Genomic DNA, 25,000 nt, shown 5'->3' with positions numbered 1-25,000 from the left:
TTCACGGGAGCGGGTCGCGGGTGCCTCCGTGTGAATGGGACACACAGTCACCTTTATGTGTAGTACAAATATTCCCCGTTTAGCAGCTTGACTCCTTTACAAATTGATGGGAGTCGTTCGCGATGAAGTGTGTGTGTGTGTGTGTGTGTGTGTGTGTGTGTGTGTGTGTGTGTGTGTGTGTGTGTGTGTGTGTGTGTGTGTGTGTGTGTGTGTGTGTGTGTGTGTGTGTGTGTGTGTGTGTGTGTGTGTGTGTGTGTGTGTCCATTCCAGCGATTCATCTGCTCGTTGACATAGGCCTATTTACTTTTAAGTACTTAACCAAACCTATTAACCCTCCCAATGTGCTCTCCAAACCTGATTTAAAACTAAGGAGTGGCTTCTTATATTATTTATTGCTAATGTTTGCCCGATTTTTTTTTATCTTGGATAAAATAAAAAAAATAAGGAAAACAGTTGGATACTTTATGCTAATTTATGCTATGCAATGTTATTTTGCTAGTGTCATGTCAGGCTAATGTAATGTTATGATAATGATTTACAGTAACGTTATGTACATTTCTGCTAATGTAACCTTATTTTTCATTAATGTTAATAAAGTTTGAATGCTATATTTTGCTAATGTTTGTTATGCTAATGCTGTGTTATGCTAGGGTGATGTTATTACAACGTCATTATTCGAAAGTCATGTCATGCTAATGACTTAGATTAACGTAATGTTTAGGTATGCTGCCATTACCTGGGATTAATAAAGTTGTAATACATTTCTAATTATATATTTTGCCAATGTTTGTTATGCTAATGTCATGCTATGCTAACGTCAACGCTAACTCCGGTTGTTCAGGCTGCGGGACCCGTCGTCGCGGCTCTCCTGGGCCGAGAGCTCGTTCATCTCGTCCATGACTCAGAACCAGCTGACCCAGACGCCCGACAGCCTCAGCCAGGACGTGTTCAACCAGCTGCTGGACATGCTGGACCAGTGAGTACTGTCTAACCACTACCTGCTCCTTAATGACCTGTCTCTGTACTGTCTAACCCCTACCTGCTCCTTAATGACCTGTCTCTGTACTGTCTAACCCCTACCTGCTCCTTAATGACCTGTCTCTGTACTGTCTAACCCCTACCTGCTCCTTAATCACCCGTCTCTGTACTGTCTCACCCCTACCTGCTCCTTAATGACCTGTCTCTGTACTGTCTAACCCCTACCTGCTCCTTAACGACCTGTCTCTGTACTGTCTCACCCCTACCTGCTCCTTAATGACCTGTCTCTGCACTGTCTCACCCCTACCTGCTCCTTAATGACCTGTCTCTGTACTGCCTAACCCCTACCTGCTCCTTAATGACCTGTCTCTATACTGCCTAACCCCTACCTGCTCCTTAATGACCTGTCTCTGTACTGTCTAACCCCTACCTGCTCTTCAATGACCTGTCTCTGTACTGTCTAACCCCTACCTGCTCTTTAATGACCTGTCTGTACTGTCTAACACCTACCTGCTCCTTAATGACCTGTCTCTGTACTGTCTAACCCCTACCTGCTCCTTAATGACCTGTCTCTGTACTGTCTAACCCCTACCTGCTTCTTAATGACCTGTCTCTATACTGTCTAACACCTACCTGCTCCTTAATGACCTGTCTCTGTACTGTCTAACCCCTACATGCTCCTCTTCTCCTTAAAGACATGCATCTGAATTTGCCGTAAGTGGCCTTGGATAAAATGACACAAAAAACATAGGATATGTGTGGATTCAGCCAGAATAGTCGCCAAACATTCTTTAAATGTTCTTTAACGTTCTTTAAGCATACTCTAAATGTTATCTAAGGTTCTCTTAATGTACCCCGGTACTCTAAGGTTCTCCTCATGTAACCTGGTTTTCTAAACGTTCTCCGGACGTCCTCTAACGTTCCAGGTCCTCCCTCCACAACGTTCAGCCCATCGAGCTCAACTTCTCTGAGGGGCCGACGGCTGTGGCCGGGTCCAACACCATCCAGATCAGCATGGACTGCATCACCATGCACGGCCCCCCTGACCACCCGTCTGTAAGTACACACACCCACACGCACACACGCACGCACACACGCACACACGCACACACACACACACATCCACCCACACGAACAAACACACACGCACAAGCATGCACGCACACACACACACACACACATCCACCCACACGCACACACACACACACGCATGCACGCACACACACACACACACATGCACGCACACACACACACACACATCCACCCATACGAACACACACACACGCACAAGAATGCACCTACACACACACACACACGTGCACACACACATGCACACGCACGCACAAACACACGCTTGCAAGCACGCAACCACACACACACACACACACACACACACGTGCACACGCAGGCACACACACACACATGCACACACGCATTTGCGCACATGTGTGTTATGCTGTTCAGTGATTCATTCTGGAGCGTTGTCTGGTTCCGCTTGCTCTGTGCTGGAGTGTGCGTTATGGTGTGATGAGACCATGCTATCGGATTTAAAGAGGTTAGCTGTCAGTAAGCGATACGTGGTGTAAGATGTGATCCCACTGAGAAAATTGGCGGAATTAGAAGACCAAATGAAAACCAAATTTGGTCATAGAAAAAAACGTTTACAGTCACTCACACAATGTTAAACATTGAACCTTCTAACGACCTCAAACTGTTAAGGTTAACATGTGCTGTTTTACAAATTCCGTGAAATCATTCGGACCCTTCGTGGGGCAGAGAAACAACTTGGTTTTTGGTGTCTGTTTCCGTTCCGTCTATCTCGCACTGCGGCCAAAGTTCATCCGTGGAATCGGAGCTGATGGAGGACGTTCCTCGTTCTCAGGAGATCCCACCTGGAAAACATCCACAAAACCCTTTCACATTAACATAGTGCACTTTAAGCTTAGAACAATTAAAGCAGGCACTCAAACCTGGGGGCATCCGCCAAAGAAGGGTTCTACAGCTGGAAAGGTTGCACTGGACAGTCTGAATCTGTGTTGAGCAGAACTGTCACGTTTTAAGCCAGGGAAGAGAGAGAGGCAGAGACGTGAGAACGCAGAACGTGGGTTTAAGTTCCACCGAACTCTTTACTGTGTGCGTGTCTGTTTGTGTGCGTGTGTGCGTGTCTGTTTGTGTGCGTGTGTGCGTGTCTGTGTGTCAGTGTGCGTGTCTGTATGTGCGTGTCCGTATGTTTGTGTGCGTATGTTTATGTGGATGTGTGCGTCAGTGTGTGCCCGCGTGCTTGTTCATGTGTCTGTGTGTGTGTATGTCTTTGTCTGTGTGTGTGTGTGCGCGTGTGTATGTCTATGTCTGTGTGTATGTGCGCGTGTGTATGTCTATGTCTGTGCGCACACGTGTGTGTGTGTGTGTATTTATGTGTGTGTGTAAAGCGAGTAATAGTTTGTGGGCGGGGACCCATCCCTGTCAGCCTACCGAGAGATTAAGTAGAACTTCGCCGCCCCGCTCAGGAATGCTGTTGTCCAGCCAGGGTGAAAAAAAAAACATGGAGCAGAAGAAGAGGAGGAAAAAACCCGAATAAAAGCGATGTTTAAGGTGGGGAGCGATGCGGCGCCCCCACCACCACCCACCACCCCGGGGGGGCTGCGTCCCCACCCAGTGATTAACGTCCCCACCTTCGCCCTCCTCGCCATGAAAGGGGCGTGGCCACAAACGTTTGGCACGCCAGCCCCTCCGGCCCCTCCGCGCCCGCTGCCGTGGCAACGTGCCAGGCAAGCGCCTTGAGCCCTTCCCACACCTCCACCCCTTTTAGAACCTCCACCCGACACACCTCCACACACCTCAACCCTGCACGCACCTACACCCTCACGTACCTCCACCCTGCATGGATCTCCAGCCCCCCCACACACACACCTCCAACCCCCGTCCACCTTGCACACTCCGCACATCCACCCCACTCTGACACACCCCGACGGACACACCTTTCTACCTCCACCTTCCTCTCACCTCCACCCCCATGCTCCACTCCGTCACCCTGCCCCCTCTCCACCCCTCCACCCCTTGCTGAAGGTGTGGCCCCTGCAGTGTCGTTAGAGAGTGGCTTGGTAACTGGGGCCCTCGGGGGACAAATTAGTATTTGTGGGTGGGGGGGGGGTCATGTTGAATCTGACATTCCTCTGTCGCTTGTATGTTATTTCTTTCTCTAGCTGCAGGGCACCGGTTTAACCCCAGCACCTGCCTCTCCCACTGGGTGCCCATCTATCAGCACCCGTCTGCTCCCAAGAGAGAGAGAGGGGGGGGGGGGGGGGGGGATGGAAAAGACATGAGGGAGGGAGAGAGAGAGAGAGAGAGAGAGAGAGAGAGAGAGAGAGAGAGAGAGAGAGAGAGAGAGAGAGAGAGAGAGAGAGAGAGAGAGAGAGAGAGAGAGAGAGAGAGAGAGAGAGAGAGAGAGAGAGAGAGAGAGAGAGAGAGGTAGGGCTGAAAGAATGAGAGAGAGGGAGAGGTGGGCGTGGAAAAGATGGAGAGAAAGAGCGAGAGAGAGAGAGAGAGAGAGAGAGAGAGAGAGAAGTTGGGTTGAAAGAGTGAGCGCACAGGGGGGAGTGATGCAGAGGGAGAGAGAGAAGAGGTGGGGTGTAGAAAGAGAGACAGACAGAAAGAGAGAAGGGGAGAGAGACAGGTGGGGATGGAAAGGTGAGAGAATAAAGGCAGAGAGGGAGTGGGCATGGCAGAGACAGAGGGAGAGAGAAAAGGGAGAGAGTGGGAGTGGGCAAGAGAGAGAGAGAGGGAGATAGGGAGAGAGAGAGAGAGAGAGGGAGATAGGGAGAGAGAGACGGGGAGAGAGGGAGTGGGGATGACAGAGACAGAGGGAAGGGAGAGAGCGGGGTAGGGATGAGTGAGAGAGAGAGAGAGAGAGAGAGAGAGCGTATGGAGTTAGGGGGAGTTGGAGATGAGGCAAGCGCAGGGTAGAATACCTTGAAGGAATGCAGCAGAAACAGTGGCAGGAGAAACGCTATATTCCACCCAGCGGCAGATTAAACGCTCTGATAAGACTTCAGCTCAGAGGCACTGTTTTAGAGAGAGAGAGGGGAGGAGGGGGGAGAGAGGGGAGAGAGAGGGAGAGACGGGGTGATAGAGAGGAGCTGGAGCCACTTTCCAGAGATCTAATTACGTGTTTGTGTTTGGCGTCTTGGCCTCACACCGCGGGCGTCTCTGGAGCGGTGCTAATACACACACTGATATAAACTCGGCTAAAGCTCTCGGAAACATCCCGGCCCGCGCTGTCATCGCCGGAGTCGATGGTCTGACGCAACCGTTTCCGTTCAGGTGGTCGATGCGAGGCGTGTCCCGTCCGTCACTAACAAACAATTGGATACAGAGTCATCGCCTGGGGGATGATGAATCGATCGCAGAGATAGCTGACTCAGATCAAGATGACTCGATCCACATTAACGTTTACATTTCGGGCGTTTAGCAGACGATTTTATCTGAAGAGACTTACAATAATTAAATTTTTCCGAAGAAAGAGAAACAACAACAATATATCGCTGTCGGTACAGTAAGGATGTTCATAGAACCAAGTGCCAAGCACTAACAATCACGAGGTTAACCCATTCCCCGTATGCAACAAAGATTGCTAGGATAAGATGCGACACCATGCTTAAGTGGCAGGACGTACAACATACAAAAATATCAAGTCGAAAACAGGATACTTTGAGAGTGTTGAAACGCTGGCATAGGTAAGCTGTGGGTCTATCGGTCGTTGGACTCTGTTTTGGATTTATGGTTCTGCATTGTGACTCTGAGCGTATTTCACCAAAAGTGGCGAAACAACGTAATTCAGTTTCCGCTGGTGATGTTTATAATGTGAACATGATGGTGTCATATAGATGATCATATAGGGGAACCTCGTTCTCATAAAATAAATGAATCCTTTGAAGGAAAGGATAATTGACCAAGATCTCAACTCTTCGGTGCGTCACCAACCACAGAATACTCATCTGTCAACTCATCACAGCTCCTTGAGAAGGCTCTGTAAAGTTTTCCTCTCTGCAGACAATCTGGGGTGTGTATGTTGTTGAGTTTTTGTTTCTTTCATTAATCAATCACTTATCTTTGCAGAGTCAAGCCATATCTGATTCAGACTATATTAATCTATATATGTCTATCATGTAACCATATTTTAAATGTGAGCTATAGCTGTTTAACCCACTTGAAAGGGTCTAGGGAGCTCTCTTCATGTTCATGTTAAGCGAGTGTATTCTCCTCATTAGGAATACTTGGTTAGATCAAGTGTTGACCACAGCTCACTCCACTCGTTTGGAAATAGTTTAAAGTTGTATTCAATTTAGTGGTTTTATTGCCAGCTATACATTAACTGAGCCGGTCGCAGTCACTAAGTAACTGACTGGATGACTAATTGTGTTGCAATCTTACCTATATTACGTATTCAATTGTACTTTTTTCAAAATGTAATCAATCAATCTAAAGTGAACTTTAAAATGTACTTTTAACTCATGCTTTGCGTGACCTATTGACAATAGGTAAAATAAACAATAGTTTATATTAAAGAAGAAGAATTATTCAAATGGCAAGAGACCTTAATTGACCTGGGATAGTTCCTTTGCAGATGTGAGCTGTCATCACATCCTCCTACTCTGTGGCAACGGCAGGAAGTCACCGTTCCAGGTGTGGGCGGACAGTCCGTCCATCTCTACCTGTCTCTCTCTCTGGCTGTCTTTCTTTCTCTACCTGTTGTCTCTCTCTACATATGGTCTCTCTCTGTCTCTGTCTCTCTTTCTCTCTCTCATTTCTCTCCAACTTTTTTCTCATTTCTGTTTACAATGATGAAATGCAAAATGAATATTCAAATATACACACGTAAACTTAATAACCAGAGTAAACCTTAACTTCATACAAATGTACAGGACTTGACAGAAGTACCTTAAATCACAGTATCTCCTACCCCTCGCATATTTTATGATTATTTACCCACCAATAACAGCACGCATAGTAACGATGATGATGGTAGCGGTCAGAAAACTAAAACCAACAGCATTATTGAAACCGCGGGTCATAAAATGACCCCCAGCGCCTTAAGTTCCTTTCAAGCCAGCTGCCGCAGTCGTTTTAACATAATTAGAAGTTTGTTTAGCTTTGCTAATTATCCCCTTTGAGAGGTTAGGCTAGGTGTTCACAGAGGTCTGGGCTCCCTGCAAAGCTTTCAGAAGGAGCCGTTTTAAAATGTTGCTTTGCTTTTGTGTGCGGGCCGGCCCCCCGGGGCCCCCTTTAGCCCCCTATAGCCCGGGGGGGCCCGCAGGGCGGGGTGGTCATTGGAGACAGTGGCTGCAGGTCAGGGCTCTGCTTGGGTCAGTGACAGCATTCAAACACGCCCCCCCCCCCACTTCCACCCCCTATCTCAGCAACATTCACATACTCTGTGGAACGGCGACAGCCTCTCTGCCTCCGGATCCGTTTTGGTTCACGTAGCTCCGAAGAGGATCCACGGACGTCTTCGAATCGAATATGAGGCCCTATCATATTCACGCGCACCATATCAAGTCTTTCTCATCAAGGTTTTATTCAAGATCTTCTGTCTCTCTCTCTCTACCTGTAGCCTCTCTCTCTCTACCTGTAGTCTCTCCCTCTACCTGTAGCCTCTCTCTCTACCTGTAGTCTCTCTCTCTACCTGTAGCCTCTCTCTCTAGCTGTAGTCTCTCTCTCTACCTGTAGCCTCTCTCTCTCTACCTGTAGTCTCTCTCTTTACCTGTAGTCTCTCTCTTTACCTGTAGCCTCTCTCTCTACCTGTAGTCTCTCTCTCTACCTGTAGCCTCTCTCTCTCTACCTGTAGTCTCTCTCTTTACCTGTAGTCTCTCTCTTTACCTGTAGCCTCTCTCTACCTGTAGTCTCTCTCTTTACCTGTAGCCTCTCTACCTGTAGCCTCTCTCTCTACCTGTAGTCTCTCTCTTTACCTGTAGCCTCTCTCTCTACCTGTAGTCTCTCTCTTTACCTGTAGCCTCTCTCTCTACCTGTAGTCTCTCTCTCTACCTGTAGCCTCTCTCTCTCTACCTGTAGTCTCTCTCTTTACCTGTGGTCTCTCTCTTTACCTGTAGCCTCTCTCTCTACCTGTAGTCTCTCTCTCTACCTGTAGCCTCTCTCTCTCTACCTGTAGTCTCTCTCTTTACCTGTAGCCTCTCTCTCTACCTGTAGTCTCTCTCTTTACCTGTAGCCTCTCTCTCTCTACCTGTAGTCTCTCTCTCTTACCTGTAGTCTCTCTCTTTACCTGTAGCATCTCTTTCTACCTGTAGTCTCTCTCTTTACCTGTAGCCTCTCTCTCTACCTGTAGCCTCTCTCTCTACCTGTAGCCTCTCTCTCTACCTGTAGCCTCTCTCTATACCTGTAGTCTCTCTCTTTACCTGTAGCCTCTCTCTCTACCTGTAGTCTCTCTCTACCTGTAGCCTCTCTCTCTCTACCTGTAGTCTCTCTCTTTACCTGTAGTCTCTCTCTTTACCTGTAGCCTCTCTCTCTACCTGTAGCCTCTCTCTCTACCTGTAGTCTCTCTCTCTACCTGTAGCCTCTCTCTCTCTACCTGTAGTCTCTCTCTTTACCTGTAGCCTCTCTCTCTACCTGTAGTCTCTCTCTTTACCTGTAGTCTCTCTCTCTACCTGTAGTCTCTCTCTCTACCTGTAGTCTCTCTCTCTACCTGTAGTCTCTCCCTCTACCTGTAGTCTCTCCCTCTACCTGTAGCCTTTTTCAGAAGACATAACATAAGAAGTTAATACATGAATTTCTTCTGAGACGTGAGGTCAGGGCTCTGCCTGGGTCACAGCTTTCAGACCATCTGACCGCCGGGTCGGGCAGCTAGTCTGTAGGGATGCTAGCCTGTTGGGATGCTAGCCTGTGGGGATGCTAGCCTGTTGGGATGCTAGCCTGTAGGGATGCTAGCCTGTTGGGATGCTAGCCTGTTGGGATGCTAGCCTGTAGGGATGCTAGCCTGTTGGGCTCCTAGCCTGTTGGGATGCTAGCCTTTTGGGATGCTAGCCTGTGGGGATGCTAGCCTGTAGGGATGTTAGCCTGTTGGGCTCCTAGCCTGTTGGGATGCTAGCCTTTTGGGATGCTAGCCTGTTGAGGTCCTAGCCTGTATAGCAGCTAGCCTGTTGGGATGCTAGCCTGGGGGGCTGCTAGCCTGTTGGGGTCCTAGCCTGTATAGCAGCTAGCCTGTTGGGATGCTAGCCTGGGGGGCTGCTTGGCCGTGGTTGTAGCACACCTCTCAGTGCTCATTCAGTCCTCCCCCCCCCCCCTCCTCTCCTCCTCCTCTTCCTGTCGTCTGCCAGGCCTCTGCCGGCTCCAGCCTCCTGTGTTGACACCAGCGTTTACTTTAGTGACGGCCGAGTGAGGTGGGATTTCTGCGTGACTTGGACTCTGTTCACGTTGTCCACAGTCTCCTGATGTTCCACAATGGCATGAATAAAACAACAACGTATTTAAGCAACCTTCACATCGCATTGCATCAGGAGAAATCATTCTTCAGCAATAAAACCTGCTAATCTATTTGAATTGATTTAACGACTTAGATAGGAGGAAAAAATATTTGATTGAACGGATCACAGAACGGACAGTACAGGATAGTAGTAGATTGATATCAAGATTGAAAAACACGCCAATTAGATGAAAAAACATGAAAATAAGAATTACAAAAAGTAGTGACAGAAATAACGAAATAATCAATATTGATGGACAACGCTGTTGAGTTACTGCTGAGAGGTCGTGTGACCTGTGCAGGCTCTATCTAACCACTGAGCCCCACCCAGCAGATCCAATCTCCAAATAACATCTACCTTCAAGTGGGAGAGCAGTATATGTTGTAATTTAGATGTCAAAATTAAAATGATTTGTAAATAGTGGCATGAAACGGCAATGATCGTTTTGAATTCCCTAAATTATTTGGATAGAAAAAAACGAATTGCAGTGTATTCTTTTACATCACCAAACAGGTTTTGATAAAGTTAACCCTTGGAGGGGAATAGGTTGAGTGTATAGTTTGTAGTTTGGGACCCCCCTCCAGAAGTCCCTGTGTCTTCTCTGCCCTAGTGACTACAGTAGAGACGGTAGAAGCAGCCAGCCTGCTGCACTCCGACACACAGAATGTGTGTTTCCACAACAGAGCGACAAGACCCCTCTGATACATACAAGCTCCCTACAGCGGTCTCTCTGGGGGGCATTTGTGTAAAGAGATAGCCCGGGGCTGGGAGGGGGCCGGTAAGTTGTTAGATAGCGATTCTTATGCTAAGTAGTGGGGCTGCAGCCACTGTTTGAACGCTTGCAAAGGCTCCTCAGGTGGGTCACCTGCAGAGTTCCTCCATAAATCATGCATCTGAACTTCAGGGAATATAGATGCAGCTCTGTGGGAGTTTTAATGACGGCTCTTTTTGATTTACGAGAGAAACCGTTCTTGTAGTTGACTCTTCAGGGTATGGTTAAGGCAATGAGGTGAGACAAGATCCCCCTGCACTCTTATTTTTAGGGGGAATCGTATTGGTTTCCAGGTGATGTTCCTGGTTTTCCGATGTAGCGTTAGTCAAGGAACGTACGGAAAGATGACTGCATCGAAGTAGGAACGCTTCATAATGAGCTTGGGGCTGTTTGTCGGTTGAGAGCTTGCAGGGCTTTCTTCCAAATTCTCCATTAAGCGTCGCAGGGCGTGATTTAAGAATGATTGCATACGCGGGCCACCTCACCTTCTGAAGAGCTTATAGGACAGGGAGGAGGATAAGGAGGAGGCGGCGGCAGCGGGGGAGGTGGGGTAAGGAGACAGCTTCTCCGGGGAGATGGGTGTGGTCTCTCAGGTGTGTGGAACAAGCCTTCTCCGAGGCTCCTCCCCTTACCTGGTCATCCCCTTCTCCCTGTCCCCCGGTATATATGACATTCCCATACATCCCCCCTTAGAGGTTTCTTTCCACCCGTGCGCCCCCTTCTGAGTCAGTAGTCCTGGTTCCCTGCTCCTCGTGAGTCCTTAGTCCGCGTCCCGGGTCGGTGAGTCTGAAGTCCTGGTCCCCGGGTGGTGCGTGAGCTTCACGAGGAACCCTGGAGCCGGTCGAGCACACAGCGGCCGCCCTGCTCAACCTCAGCGCCAACATGTTGTACCTGGAGACGGGCTCCACCGCAGCCTACAGCGAGGTAAGGCCCGCGCCCGCCCAGCCCCGCCGGGCCTCCGGCCTCCGGGCACTATCCTCCGAGGCCTCCCCCAGCGGGGGCACTGGGTCCTGGGGAGCCCCTTTTAGGCGAGGGCCCGGGGGAGCCAGCTGGCCTCGGGGAGCTTTGATTTGTGCGGTGGACGGTGTTGTGTCTTGGGCCGTGGTTAACGGTTTGGTTTGGGTTGAAACACGGTGGGGGGGGGGGCTCCCAGTGTTAGGATGTAGACCGTGGAGGTGTTGAAAGAGGATTTTGCGGAAATCGTCGACCAATTGGCGTTTATATATATTTCTATTTTTTTAATGGTTTGTTCTAAATTGGAAAACTGACATGATGATGGGTCGTTTTTGTAATTCGCTTTTGTTTGATCAAATAATTTGAGGCTGAGAACAAGAGAAAATTAGTACAGGGCTTTGCCTCTGAGATGTTTTTTTATTCTTGTTTTGTTTCAGCCCAGTCACACTGTATGGGCGTGCATCTTTGGTGTGTGTGTGTGTGTGTGTGTGTGTGTGTGTGTGTGTGTGTGTGTGTGTGTGTGTGTGTGTGTGTGTGTGTGTGTGTGTGTGTGTGTGTGTGTGTGTGTGTGTGTGTGTGTGAATGCAGGTAGCTGGGGAATGTCAACAGCTGGAACCTGTGTTTTAAGAGCAGCTTTCTATAAAATGGCGTCTATCTGGTAGGCCTGTGCTGTGATTTATGGTTGCCGGCGGTTACACTCTAATCACAAAGACATCGCTCTGACGCATGATGTCAACGCACATAAACACACAAACAAACAACAACATATGGACGGTTGTTTTAAAACTCTAAATGAGACGCAGAAGGAGGGTGATCATATCTGATCTGGGTTAGAGTTCTCGTGAACCAAAAACGACACCTTATGGCCAATTAACGCTAGACTTTCTGTTTCGATTTATTAGAATACTATACCTTCGAGTCTTGTCTTGTCATCTTGCTGTGATGACATTTGAGATGTTGGGCTTTCACTTTGAGGGATAGTGGGATGTTTTGGCCCGTTTAGGAGAACACTCTGTATCTCATTGGAAACACTAAACTTTTTTTCAGATTTCAGTTTTTCAGTTTCTCTAAATCGGTTCTTAATTTACTTAAAAAAACAGCAGAAAACTGTTTCTTATTCATGTTCATAATATCACGTTTTTATATCACAGGTTTATTAAATGCTCCACATTAAATAAGGAATGGATTCTCCGAGGAGATCTACAAAGCAGAAACTCCCTCATCATAGGAGCACTGATTTGATCTGAGTCTGACTAGACATCTGATGCAAAGCTTCCAACTCCATTTTCTATTAATCCTCCACGTCTAAACACCCGTCCTCCGCCCACTTTTACATTAAATGCCGTGCCATCGCAGTAGCAAACAAAAACAGGAAGCCAACGAGCGCAACGTTAACGACATAGAGGAGGAGGAAGAGGAAGAGGAGGAAGACGACGGGAGAGGAATCCGTTGGGCTGTTTTAGTGGGACCCGCTCCCTCCACTTAGCTGCCCCCGTCCATCACTGTTTCAGGGGGGTGCTTGTCCTCTGACACCCCCAGTCGCCTGCAGCTCTCTGGGGTCAGCCAGCCCGGCCTCTGGGCCTCTGGTCCACACCTCCAGAGACACGGCTGGGTCTTCTCCCCCCTGCCCCTGTGTTATAACGACCCGCTGTTGGCTGTGTGTGTTCCTGCACGGGTTTCAGACTCAGAATACGACTGTTAAGGTTTATTTAGTAGCAGAATATCTATAAAAGTAACGCAATATAGCTATTTCATATGATACGTGTCAAATGCATGCAGTAATACTATTTATTTAGAAGCAGTATTAACATAGTAATACTATTTATCAAGTAGTGCAGTAGTCCAATCCTAGAAGTATTTATTTAGGAGCAGCATTAACATATTGACAGTGTTTATTTAGTGGCAGTATTAACAGATTAATAGTATTTATTAAGTAGCTGTAACACAGCTGTAGTATGTATTAAGTAGCAGAATAAGCAGAGTAAAAGTATGTGTTTAGAAGCCGCATTGACCAGAGTAATAGCATTTATTCAGTAGCAGCAACACAGCAGTAGCATTTATTAAGTAGCCGTATTAACAGAGTAAAGGAATTTACTTAGAAGCAGCAATGACGGGCACTATCAGTGTCTATTTAGCAGCGGTATTAACATGTTAATGGTGCGTATCTAGCCCCGGCATTAACATGGTAATGGTGCGTATCCAGCCCCAGCATTACCATGTTAATGGCACCCTGCGCTGGTCTGTTATTGGGCGCGAGGCGGGGTCCGGGCCGGGTCGTAAACCCGGGGCGCGAGGCCGCGGCTCAGATTGCAGGCTGCAGATAGCAGGTGTGTCGGGTCGCGTCTTCTTAAGTTGTTGAGTGGTGAGTGGACCTGGGGGGAGGTGGTGGGGGTGGTGGGGTGGTTTAAGTGGTGGGTCCACCTCAACGCTCCCTGTGTCTGGGGTATCAGGTTCCCCCCCCCCCCCCCCCCCCCCCATCACCACAACCAGAAGCAGCCCCCCCTCAGTCACCCAGTCACCAGGGAGCCTTGATGGTCATTAGAATGTGGAGGTTTTGTGTTGTGTTTGCGCCCACACACACACGTGCACACACACAAACACATGCGCTCACACACACACACACACACACGTGCACACACACAAACACATGCGCTCACACACTAACACACCTAGCAACACACACACACACACACACACACACACACACACACACACACACACACACACACACACACACACACACACACACACACACTTTCAAACACACACCAACACACACACACCAACACACACGTCGTAATTGCTTTTAATGCTGTGTTGGTGTTGATACAATCACTTGCTCTGCCCACCCCAGCAGCTATGAAGTTCCCCCTCCCTCCCTCCCTCCCTCCCTCCCCCCTCCTCCCCCACCCCCCACCCCAGCCGCACCCATCTCAAATCCAGCTCCAAGACCCCCAACCCCCCCCACCCAGCCAACCCGACCCCACCTCAAGCAGAGCTTTTAATGCATCTCACCCCTCTGGTCACTCAGCACGCCCTCCCCCCCCCCCCCCCCCCCCCCAACAGACAGCTAGGCCTCCCCTAAGGGCCCGGTCTGCTCAGGATCCTGTCGTATACCGGTGGGTGGGGGGGGGGGGTCTGGTGGAGGAGGAGGAGGAGGTTCAGGAGGAGGAGGAGGAGGTGGAGGAGAGAGGAGATTAAAGGGGTGGTGGTGGTCATGGTAGTGGAGGGGGTGGAGGTGGAGAGAGCTGGTGGTGGTGGTGGTGGAGGTGGAGGTAGGGCTTGTTGAGGTGGAGGAGTTGGTGGAGGAAAGAGAGAGCTGGTGCTGGTGGTGGTGGAGGAGGTGGAGGAGGGAGAGCTGGCGGTGGTGGTGGTGGAGGAGGTGGTGGAGTAGGTGGAGGAAGGAGAGATGGTGGTGGTCTTCTCAATGAGGTCTGAAGCTGAGACAACCAGTTGGACGTTTAATAGTTTGAAAGAACTCAGCGTACGTGTTTGTGTTTTGTTTACAGCGGTAAATACAAAAAAAAACACTTCCTTGACATTTCCAATCAACCACCGAGGGGGGGGGAAACGTGTGCGTGGTCAATGTGCGTCACGCCACACAACCGCGAGGTAGTCGCCACGGCATCACCATGGTTACACCTCGGTGAATCCCCCAAGCTTCCTCACGCTCCCGTGTCTGTTTGTGTTGTGACCGGGTGAACGTCTGGCAGCGCCGTGCCCGTCTGGCAGCGCCGTGCCCGCGCGCTCTGGGATCTCTACGGACAGAGCGCTCGCCGCAGCATTACGCCCCGGGCCGACCACAAAGGAGAAGCCTTCCGCCTTCCAGCAGCTCCACGGAGGGCTGTCCGGACGTCAGGACGGGGGCTTCAGCGCCTCTGTTCATCTCCCTGACGTCCCGAACTGGGAACGTCAGGAATGTTTAGGAGCAGCCAGGGTGCTTATTAAATGGCTGCTGTATAGCGGGGGAATAAGATATGATTAAAGGAAAGGGACAAACAAAACCGCCACCTCTCTCTCTCTCTCTCTCTCTCTCTCTCTTCTCTCTCTCTCTCTCTCTCTCTCTCTCTCTTCTCTCTCTCTCTCTCTCTCTCTCTCTCTTCTCTCTCTCTCTCTCTCTCTCTCTCTCTCTCTCTCTCTCTCTCTCTCTCTCTCTCTCTCTCTCTCTCTCTTCCCTCACTTCTCTCTCTCTCTCTCTTTCTTCCCTCACTTCTCTCTTCTCCCTCTCTTTTCTCGCTCTCCCTCCCTCCCTCCCTCCCTCCTCCCTCCCTCCCTCCCTCCCTCCATTCCATTAAAACTGATCCTGGGCTCCAGGGCTGGATGTCAGGTTGTGGGTACCTCCCCCAGCCCCAGCCCCAGCCCCAGCCCTAGCCCTAGCCCCTGGCCCAGTGTGTTGGTGCCAGGCCGTGTGGGGAGGGGTGCCAGGGCAGGGATAAGGGCAGAATGTCAGGCACGCCGCCTCCTCCTGTACTGGGTTTAATGGGAGATGGGGACATGCCTCTGGCCTGCTGGGTGGGGCAGCGTGTGACCGGGAGGGTGGAGGGTTCCCTGCTCTGTCTGGCCACTAAGGCTGAGGTTGACCTCGAGCGAGACAACGCTCCCCTTACAGTCCGTGACAGGGGGTGAATCACGGATTTGTCTGGATGAATGTGTGAGTGAACATGTGCGTGTGTTTGGGTGAACATCTGAGTGCAAATTTGTGCGTGTGAATGGGTGAACATGTGAGTGCGTGCGTGGTTGGGTGAATAGGTGAAGGTTTGAATGCGCGTCTGTGGTTGGGTGAATAGGTGAAGGTGTGAATGTGTGGTTGGGTGAATAGGCGAAGGTGTGGGTTGTGATTAGGTGAAGGTGTGAGTGATTGGCTGAGGAGGCGTGGAGGCTCAGGTGAGTCTTGCGCCAGAAGATGGCAGGTCAGACGGGGACATCAACATCTGACTCAACAGATCCAGGAACTGAAGCCTTTCCTGTGGAATATGCAATAATGCCTCTTCCGTTTCAGGCCCTCTGAAGCACCCAGCGGACTGGTTTTAGCCTGGTCCCATTAGGGTTTAGCCTGGTCCCACTCAGCATTTAGCCTGGTCCCACTCAGGGTTTAGCCTGGTCCCACTCAGGGTTTAGCCTGGTCCCTCTCAAAGAACATCAGAAACCATTTCTTGTCTTTTTTAGACTTGTACGTCGTATTGCATTAATAAGAAAACAAAAAAACTTTACGAAGCAACTGAAAAACCCATACAGCAATCTTTTTAGTTGCTTATTAAAGTTATTTTCAGTTGCCTTTTTCAGTTGCTTATTGTTTTTTATTATTACAGTACGACGGACGAGTCTAAAAATTTACTTTATGGTTCGAAAGTATTCGGGGCAATCACAGAAACATATCAGAATCCACATGAAGAAATTACAAGATCTCAACATCCTTCCAAAATGGCAACTATGCAATCATTTCTGTCTTTGTCTCGGTTTGTGAAAGGCCTTTATTTCTGTATTTATCGGGTGCTATAAATCCCAGACAGGGGATTGGGTCAGCGTTTGGTGTTGGGCTCATTTCATTATCTTTAGAGGTGGTCTCTTCTCCCCGATCAGACAACCCCATCACGGGCCTCCCAGAGTAAGCCTGCTCTAGATTAGTGATGTCATCGGCCCTTTGTCAGAGGGCGTGTGTCTCAAAATGCCTAATCCGCATCGAGCTTGTGTGTATGTGTGTGTATGTCCGTCTGTGTGTGTGCGTGTGTGTGTCTGTGCAAAGGTGTGTGTGTGTGTGTGTGTGTGTCAGTGTGTGTGTTCTGCTCACCAAACACTTGTCTGGTCCCTGCTTCAGACAAACTCGGCTAAGCTGCTCTCCCATTGTTTTGTAGGGTTAAACACACACACACACACACACACACACACACACACTGCAACACACACACACACACTGCAACACAACACCGCTAGCTACCCTGTGGCTGTTCCAGGAGGATGGAGCAGTTGACTTGAATGACCTCTCAGGTGTGTGTGTGTGTGTGTCTGTGAGCACCTGTCTAGGGGTCTTTTCTCTTTGTAACAGAAACACCATTAGCGCCCCACTTTGTATTGTCATTCCCACATCCGACATACACACACACACACACACACACACACACACACACACACACACACACACACACACACACACACACACACACACACACACACACACACTAACACACAACCTGATGCTCGGTGCATCTCTCGGCGGTCAGTCCACCAGCACCTGGTGAAGGGGAGGGGCAGGGGGGGGGGGGGGGGCAGCTGTGGCCGGCCAAGCCTGGAATAGACAGGGGGGAGAGAGAGAGAGAGAGAGAGAGAGAGAGAGAGAGAGAGAGAGAGAGAGAGAGAGAGAGAGAGAGAGAGAGAGAGAGAGAGAGAGAGAGAGAGAGAGAGAGAGAGAGAGAGAGAGAGAGAGAGAGAGAGAGAGAGAGAGAGAGAGAGAGAGAGATGTGGCACCTTGCACAGGAATGTGCCGTTTATAAAGGGAATGGAATGGGGGGGTCTGGGGGGGCATGGTGCTGGGAGGCGTTGGCCCGCGGCCCGCCGGCGTGCGCGCCCCGAAGCCTGGACGTCTCATTCCTGGTGATCCCGTCTGGGTGGTTCGCATCGGGGGGGCCGCTTGGGAAGAGGGGTACACTCTACAGGGGGGTTTGGGAATCGTTTGACGTTAAGGATTGTACATTTCGCCAGTGTAGCTTCATCAGAGTTGAAGGGTTTTTAGTATATGCTACACGTGGACCTCCTAAGAAGGCGCAATTCGATTGGTTCACTATCTCGGGATATTGGGCAACATCCTGTGATTGATGTCTGAAACTCTGGATATTGTTTCAGCGCATGTCTCGTCACGCTAATAAAAACAAATAAACCTCGAATAAAAACGAATAAATCCCGGCAAAAAGTTGGTTTATTATGTTTATTTTTGGAGTGTTCACGTGTAGTATAAACTAAAACAATTATTCAAATGTAGATATCTAATGATTTAATGTTGTTACAATTCAGTCTTTAATAGACTAATCCGTCTGAGAGTCAGGACTGGTTTTGGTTCCAAAACGTTTTTTTCTCACCTCAACCACGTTGCATTTTTCTCTTAAAATAAATGATCGAGCGATCTAAAGACCATTAAACCCATCCGGTTTGGGCTCTAGATCCCGTTGACTAACCGATTACTCACCCGCCTGCCTCCGTGTGTACGTCATTTACAACTGAACCGGAACGATCTGTGCACCAACACGGGTTCCACACAGGTACTCGCGTCATCTCGATGATGGGAACCGCCCTCAGCCTCCGGGTGACGTCACCGACCACAGCCTCTGGAGATCCTGTAGCGACGTCAGACTTACCTCTCCTCCTCCCCCCTCTCTCCCCCCTTCTCCCTCCCTCTCCCCAGTCGCAGTACACCAACCTGGGCCTGCTCAACAGCATGGACCAGAGCATCCAGAACGGCGGCTCCACGTCGACCAGCCCCTACAACAACGACCACGCACAGAACAACGTGGCGGCGCCGTCGCCCTACTCACAGCCCAGCTCCACCTTCGACGCGCTCTCCCCCTCCCCCGCCATCCCCTCCAACACAGACTACGCCGGACCCCACACCTTCGACGTCTCCTTCCAGCAGTCCAGCACCGCCAAGTCAGCCACCTGGACGGTAAGAGGCACCCCCACGCTCAGACCACCAGACCACCAGACCACCGGTCCTCTCTCTCTCTCTCTCTCTCTCTCTCTCTCTCTCTCTCTCTCTCTCTCTCTCTGTCTCTCTGTCTCTCTGTCTCTCTCTCTCTCTCTCTCTCACACATTCTGTCTGTCTCTCTCTCTCTCTCTCTCTCTCTCTCTCTCTCTCTCTCTCTCTCTCTCTCTCTCTCTCTCTCTCTCTCTCTCACACATTCTGTCTCTCTCTCTCTCACATTCTGTCTCTCGTTCTCCCCCTGCCCGGCCGCCATCTTGGATCTCAGTTCCATGTGGGAGGGGGGATGATGAGATTTTTGATAACCGCATCCGATTTAAAAGGACACTGATTGGTTTCCGTAGGATGAAGTAATGTTGGGGATCAATCCATACACACATGCACCCACCACAGGGGGTGGATGTGAACTACAACACCAGGAGAACCTATAATGTCACATAAATAATGTCATTTCAAATACTTGATCAGTTCATGACATGAGATGAGAGGAGGTGATAACTTTATTCATCCCACATTGGACATTTTGGTGAATGAATGCGGAAGTAAAGCAGAATTGAGTTCCATGATTTGTAAAACAACCGCAACATTTCAAACGCTGCTGGGAAAACCGTGGAATACATAAACAACCCCCTCATGCCTGTTGCACTTATTCATGATTATAATCACCACGCACAATGCATCACCTGAAGTGTAGAGGGGGGTTAGTCAGACAGACTTATTCACCCGGGGGCGTTTGCTTCAGGTAAGTTTCTATTTTTATGTACGTTTATACGCATTAAACCTTTCAACTCCTTGATCGTCACACCAACCCTGCATTGCTTGTTTTACCGTACAATCATAACTGACTGTATTAACCGACACTCCCATATCAACTGACAGTACTAATAGTAAAAAAAAAGACTGGAACAAGGGAGTCTATCTCTCCAGGTCAGATTGCGTTATACTTCCACCGAATCCTCGATGATCGTTTTTTCCCTCTTTCTCGTTAAAGAAGAAAACGAGAACGAGAAAAACGTGAAACGTTGGGCATTAAGGGCGACCTCTGGTTTCGTGGTGCTTCAGCCCAAACGGTGAGGAAGATGAATTGGATATCCGTGAAGCTCTTATCTTGACTGGATCTTCGCTGCAGGCAGAGTTGGGCGAGATCTGTGTGAGAGCAGTCGTTGCACAACCACATCGGGCAGGGAACGATGTCACTAGACGTGGGAGGTGGGACGTCCCGAGGGCATCTCCTCTCTCATTCCCTCCTGCTCTGACAGAGAGATTAGGCAGGGAGGACGGCCCACTGCTGCCAGTGCTGTCGTCAGTGTTATTAATATTGTCGTCAGCTCGTCATTTACGGTCATGGATGGCTTTCATCATTGTGTGTAAAAACTCAAAAACAAAAAACAATCCAATTGAATTTCTATGCTTGCGATAACAACGTATTACTCATCCACCACTTCCACTGATGTGATTTCCCAGACATGCTTGGTCACACTTTGACCCCGCCTGCGTCTAAGTTCAGATGATTACCTCTCGCCCCTACCTGTCAGCGAGACACACCTTTCCAGAGTCACAGGTGACCGGGCCAGAGGTCACCACAACTCTGTGTTGATCACAGAGGTGAGGACCCTTCGTCAGGACAGCTCGTTAGGGCCCCCTCGTTAGGGCTCCTCGTTAGAGCCCATCGTTAGGCCCCTTGTTAGGGCCAGGTGTGGTTTGGGACCCTGCAGCTAGGTGTCACCATGTGAAAAGCAACACAACCAGATCTGCTGCTCTGTCATTAAGGGCGACAGCGCCAGCAGCAACACCTGGAGTCCCATAGCCCCGCCCGCCTTCACCTGTCTGTGTGTCTCTGTGCAGACACACACGCCTAATGTGCTGCCCACACACACACACACACACACACACACACACACACACACACACACACACACACACAACACACACACACACACACACACACACACACACACACACACACACACACACACACACACACTGTTGCTCCCTTTGGTGAGCAACGAGTGACGTGCAAAGTATTCCGACCACGTGGTCACCAAACATAACCGGTACACATAACCAGTACACAAACTGCCCTGGTTAGACGGTTTAAACGGCAGGTCAGTCTCAGAGTAATAATAATTTCTAACTCATTTCTGAGATTTGACCATCAAATCCGTTTTAAAATACAGAAAGCGGAGTCAGCACCTCTTCAGTCCATCCTAGTCCTGATTCAGTGACGTATTCCACTCAGTCTCTCATCCTAATGAGTCCACAGCCAGGGTTTCTTTGTTAAATTCTGCACCTATCAGTCAAATATGAATGTACCATGTTTATTCAGGTTCCCATCGATAGTCAGCCATGCCTAATGAGCTCACAGGTGTACCTCACTGGGCTGGTTCCCTGCCTGGCCACACTCCCTCACAATCCCACACAAGTGTGGGATTGTGACATTCACCTAATTCCCACAGGCAGAGCTCATCCCTCTCCTTCTGAAGTGTCTAATGCGCGTTTGTTTCAAAGTAAGAGCGCAGGGCGTGAGGCACACGCCCTGCGCTCTCTGACTCTGTGCTCACATCCCATAATAGACGCAAGGGGACTCAGTCAAAACACATGATGCAACACCGGTCGGGTCGGTCTCGCCGTTTAGCAGGACGATTATCCACGTCTCGCTTTTATTGTTGTCGTTTTTTTTCTGCTGACAAATAAGTATTTTTTTCACTGAAAACGGTTGAAGGAGGAGGAAGACTTTTCATCCTCCCTGCTTCGCTGAGTCATTGTTGAATCAATTTAAATTATAGATTTAATTTGTATGGATATGTCATCACAACAAAGCCTTTGAAATCTGACAATACGCACTGATTTTGGCATGATTATCAATTAAGTCCTGGGAGGAAAATCCTCCTATTTATCAGACAAGCAGGTTGAGTGATGGTTTAGATCTGAATGATGATTGGTCCACGTTGATGGAACGGGGGGAGGGGGGGGGAGCTTCCAGCGGAGCCTGGTGATAGGCTAGCTCCTCATCTTCCATGAACACCTGATCTGAGGGGGATCGTATGGTCCAAGCAGAGCAGGTTAATCCCAGCAGAGTAGCTCCAGGAGCCCCAGCGCTAGGCCCCAGCGCTAGCCCGCCTGCCCGCTGAAGAGGCCCCCGCCCCAGCTGCAGTCGGCTAACGCTCGCCCTCTGTTGGAGGCCCGGCTGGGTCTTCAGCGGCTCTGAGCTCCCCGCTGATGGCCGCTCGCCCAGAGACACGCCTAATCCTGGACACACACCTCGGCTCTTACCTGCCTCACCTGCCCGTGACACACACCAACCCACACCCACACACCCACACACACCACACACACACACACACACACACACACACACACACACACACACACACACACACACACACACACACACCCATATACACACACACACATACACGTACACACACGGACACACACACACACACGCATACACATTAACACACACACACACACACACACACACACACACGCACATACACATACACACAGACAGACACACACAGACACACACACAAACCCACACAGACACGTATACACCGGTGACACACTAAGGACACACAATCACACTCACTCACATGCACAAACCCACACCAACACACATACACCTGTGACGCACTGAAGACACACACTCACACACTTGCTCACATTCACAGAGACTCACTCACATGCACGCACAAGTGTGCGTGCACACACAGACTCAAATTTATGCTTGCACAAACACACACTTGCATACTTACATGCACACACACACAACTCTGCACATGAAACACACACATGCACACACACATGAACACGTGCACACAAAACAGTGAGCAAACACACATCCATCAGCATTTCCCAGAAGGACTCCCAGCCTTAATCCTGTGGATTATTTATTTAACGTCACTGAATGGCTCTCCTCCTCACAGACCATAATACTCTCGGACTATTTAGTCAGAGCACACGAATCCCCCTTTAGCTATTCTTCTCCTTCTTCTTCTTGTTCTTCACTCGCCTCCATCTTGTCTCTTTGCTCTGCTAAACCAATGAGGTGGTGCTGAGCAGGCGTCCATTGTACTCTGCCTCCGAGGGGGGGGGGCAGAGTGTCTGAAGGCTGTTTGCCGAGCGTATTATCCGCCACCAGGCCCCCCTTCGACCAGAGGAATGCCCCCGTGGGGACCCCCGTCCCCAGCCAGGGGGGGATTACTGTAATGGATGGAGGACCAGCAGATAATACCTGAGTCAATACGGCGTGCCTCCTCTCTGAACTCTGCACGGTCACCGCTCCCTCCTCTCCCAGGGTTAAGCTGGGGAGGCGCATCTCGCGTTGCCCCGCAGGAGGGAGGGATGGGAGGGGGGTGGTGGAGGAGGAGGAGGGAGGAGGAGGGGGGAGGAGGGGGGATGCTTGAAAGAGGCTCAAAGAGAGGAGTGTTAACAGGGAAAGGAAGCAAGACGCAGCTTGCCCCTGGAACATCTGCGGGCCGTCCCACGCCTCACGAGACGGAGCCGAGACTTGTTTGTGTCAGAGAGCGTGTCGGGACTTGCCCTGTGTTGAGATACAAGCCCTCAGACCTGGGAGGGGGGAGGGAGGAGGGGGAGGGGGGGGGGGGGGGGGGGGGAGATAAAGTACCAGAGGGGATAGGGGGGGACAAAGGACGGGCTGAAGATGTTTTTATGATAAGCATAAACCAAAAATAGTTTCCGGAAAAGCCTGTTTCTGACACTTCTAAATTACGCTGGTGGCCTCACATCGTTGAATCCCAGGGATTCTGATTTACACACAGTGATGTTGGGAGAGATAAGCGTTGAAAAATGGGATCAAACATTTCTGATCAGTGTTTACCTCTTCACTCCAACTGACTTGAACCATTCTCATTAAAAGAAGAATATCGTAGAGACTGAAGATTATTGAAGGCATAAATGCCATAATGGAGAAATCAAAGCCATCCCTGGCAGTATGAAACGTTCATACTATGAGTAAACATCTCTACAATCCTCACTACCTTTAATTTTGTTCTCTTTAATGAAGCACATAAACAAGGGTGCAGAATGAAGATGGCGATCCTACTGCGCCCGAAGCTCACTAACTGTTGCATGAAGCGCCTTCTATCAGCGAGCCAAAGGCAGGCCCGTGTTATTTACACAGCAGTGATTTCACCTCGTTGTACAGAAATACAGTTCCTTCTATTGATGCCAATAGGTGGGACAAAGGGCCTAGCTACTGCCGGCTACTCCCTACAATAGCAGGCCCTTTGTAAAGTCTCCAGACAAACCGCAAAGCTGTCAGTCGCTAACAACCTGTGCTCCTTCCTCCTGCACTCCTGCATACAGCGCAGAGACAAAACAAATTCTCTGCAGCCTATTTGTGGGAAAAGCGCCGAGCAATCGTCTCACACTCGGAAATCAGGTTTTTATTTTATTTGTAAATCTCAGTCGGTTCCCTTGCTCGGGGAAAACAGGTGTGTATCCTGTCTCTCCCACACCGTGGAAAAAAAAAAACACGGGGAGAGGAGGGAGGAGAAGGAAGGGAGATTATTGTTTGAATTAAACAGGTTCGGGAGAAGCTCAGGGCAAGACGCGACTTGTCAGGAATGAAGAGGACAAGACCGGAGGCGCCGAGCCCTGCTTGGTTAAGGTCTTGGATGTTTGTCAGGGCTTGAGTGCTGCATGTGCCCGCAGCGTCTTGTCAGGAGAAGAGGCTGAGGAGCCAGAACGGGCCTGCCCCAGCCTGCCTCCCCGACGCACTCACTGCCGTCCCGACGAGCAGGGCTTATATGCAAAAAAGGAAAGTGAGCGCGCGCGTTAAACACGCACGTTTACAGAGAACACCGAGCCTACCTGGTGGGTTCCAGGTAGGGGAGGACAGCGCGGGGATCGCATGTCCAGGGGCCGGAGATATCCCAGTGTGTTTGGGAGGATCGTGTGAGGACATTCTGTGGCGTGAGGATAGAAGTTCAGGTGTAGACGTGTGTGTTGTGTAAATCACAGTGTTAGTGCCTAGGTGTGCTTCTTTTATCTCGTGTTTTTTTCGTGACTGCCGGGTCTACCACACTTTGTCTAAAAGAACGCAAAGTAAAAGAATGGTTGTTCGAGGAGACTGAGGTCGCCCCAGCTGAAATCCTTGAGGCTGTGCTT

At 49.8% G+C, this 25,000-nt stretch overlaps 1 protein-coding gene across 10 annotated transcripts in view; it reads left to right on the top strand.

Moving 5' to 3' along the window:
• Positions 1–25,000, top strand: part of tp63 (tumor protein p63) — a 45,191-nt gene that overhangs the window by 5,619 nt on the left and 14,572 nt on the right. For 8 of the 10 annotated variants that reach the window (XM_030372209.1, XM_030372208.1, XM_030372207.1 and 5 more), the window contains exons 2-4: positions 842–976; positions 1,905–2,034; positions 18,572–18,829. In XM_030372209.1, coding sequence (XP_030228069.1) covers positions 842–976; positions 1,905–2,034; positions 18,572–18,829 — 523 coding nt within the window. Of the gene's footprint in view, positions 1–841; positions 977–1,904; positions 2,035–10,877; positions 11,149–18,571; positions 18,830–25,000 lie in introns of those variants that run through there. The other 2 variants (XM_030372213.1, XM_030372211.1) reach the window with 1 other exon arrangement.

The sequence above is a fragment of the Gadus morhua genome, chromosome 12, assembly GCF_902167405.1.
Source record: "Gadus morhua chromosome 12, gadMor3.0, whole genome shotgun sequence".
Taxonomy (NCBI): domain Eukaryota; kingdom Metazoa; phylum Chordata; class Actinopteri; order Gadiformes; family Gadidae; genus Gadus; species Gadus morhua.
This window is presented reverse-complemented; position numbering and strand designations above follow the sequence as displayed.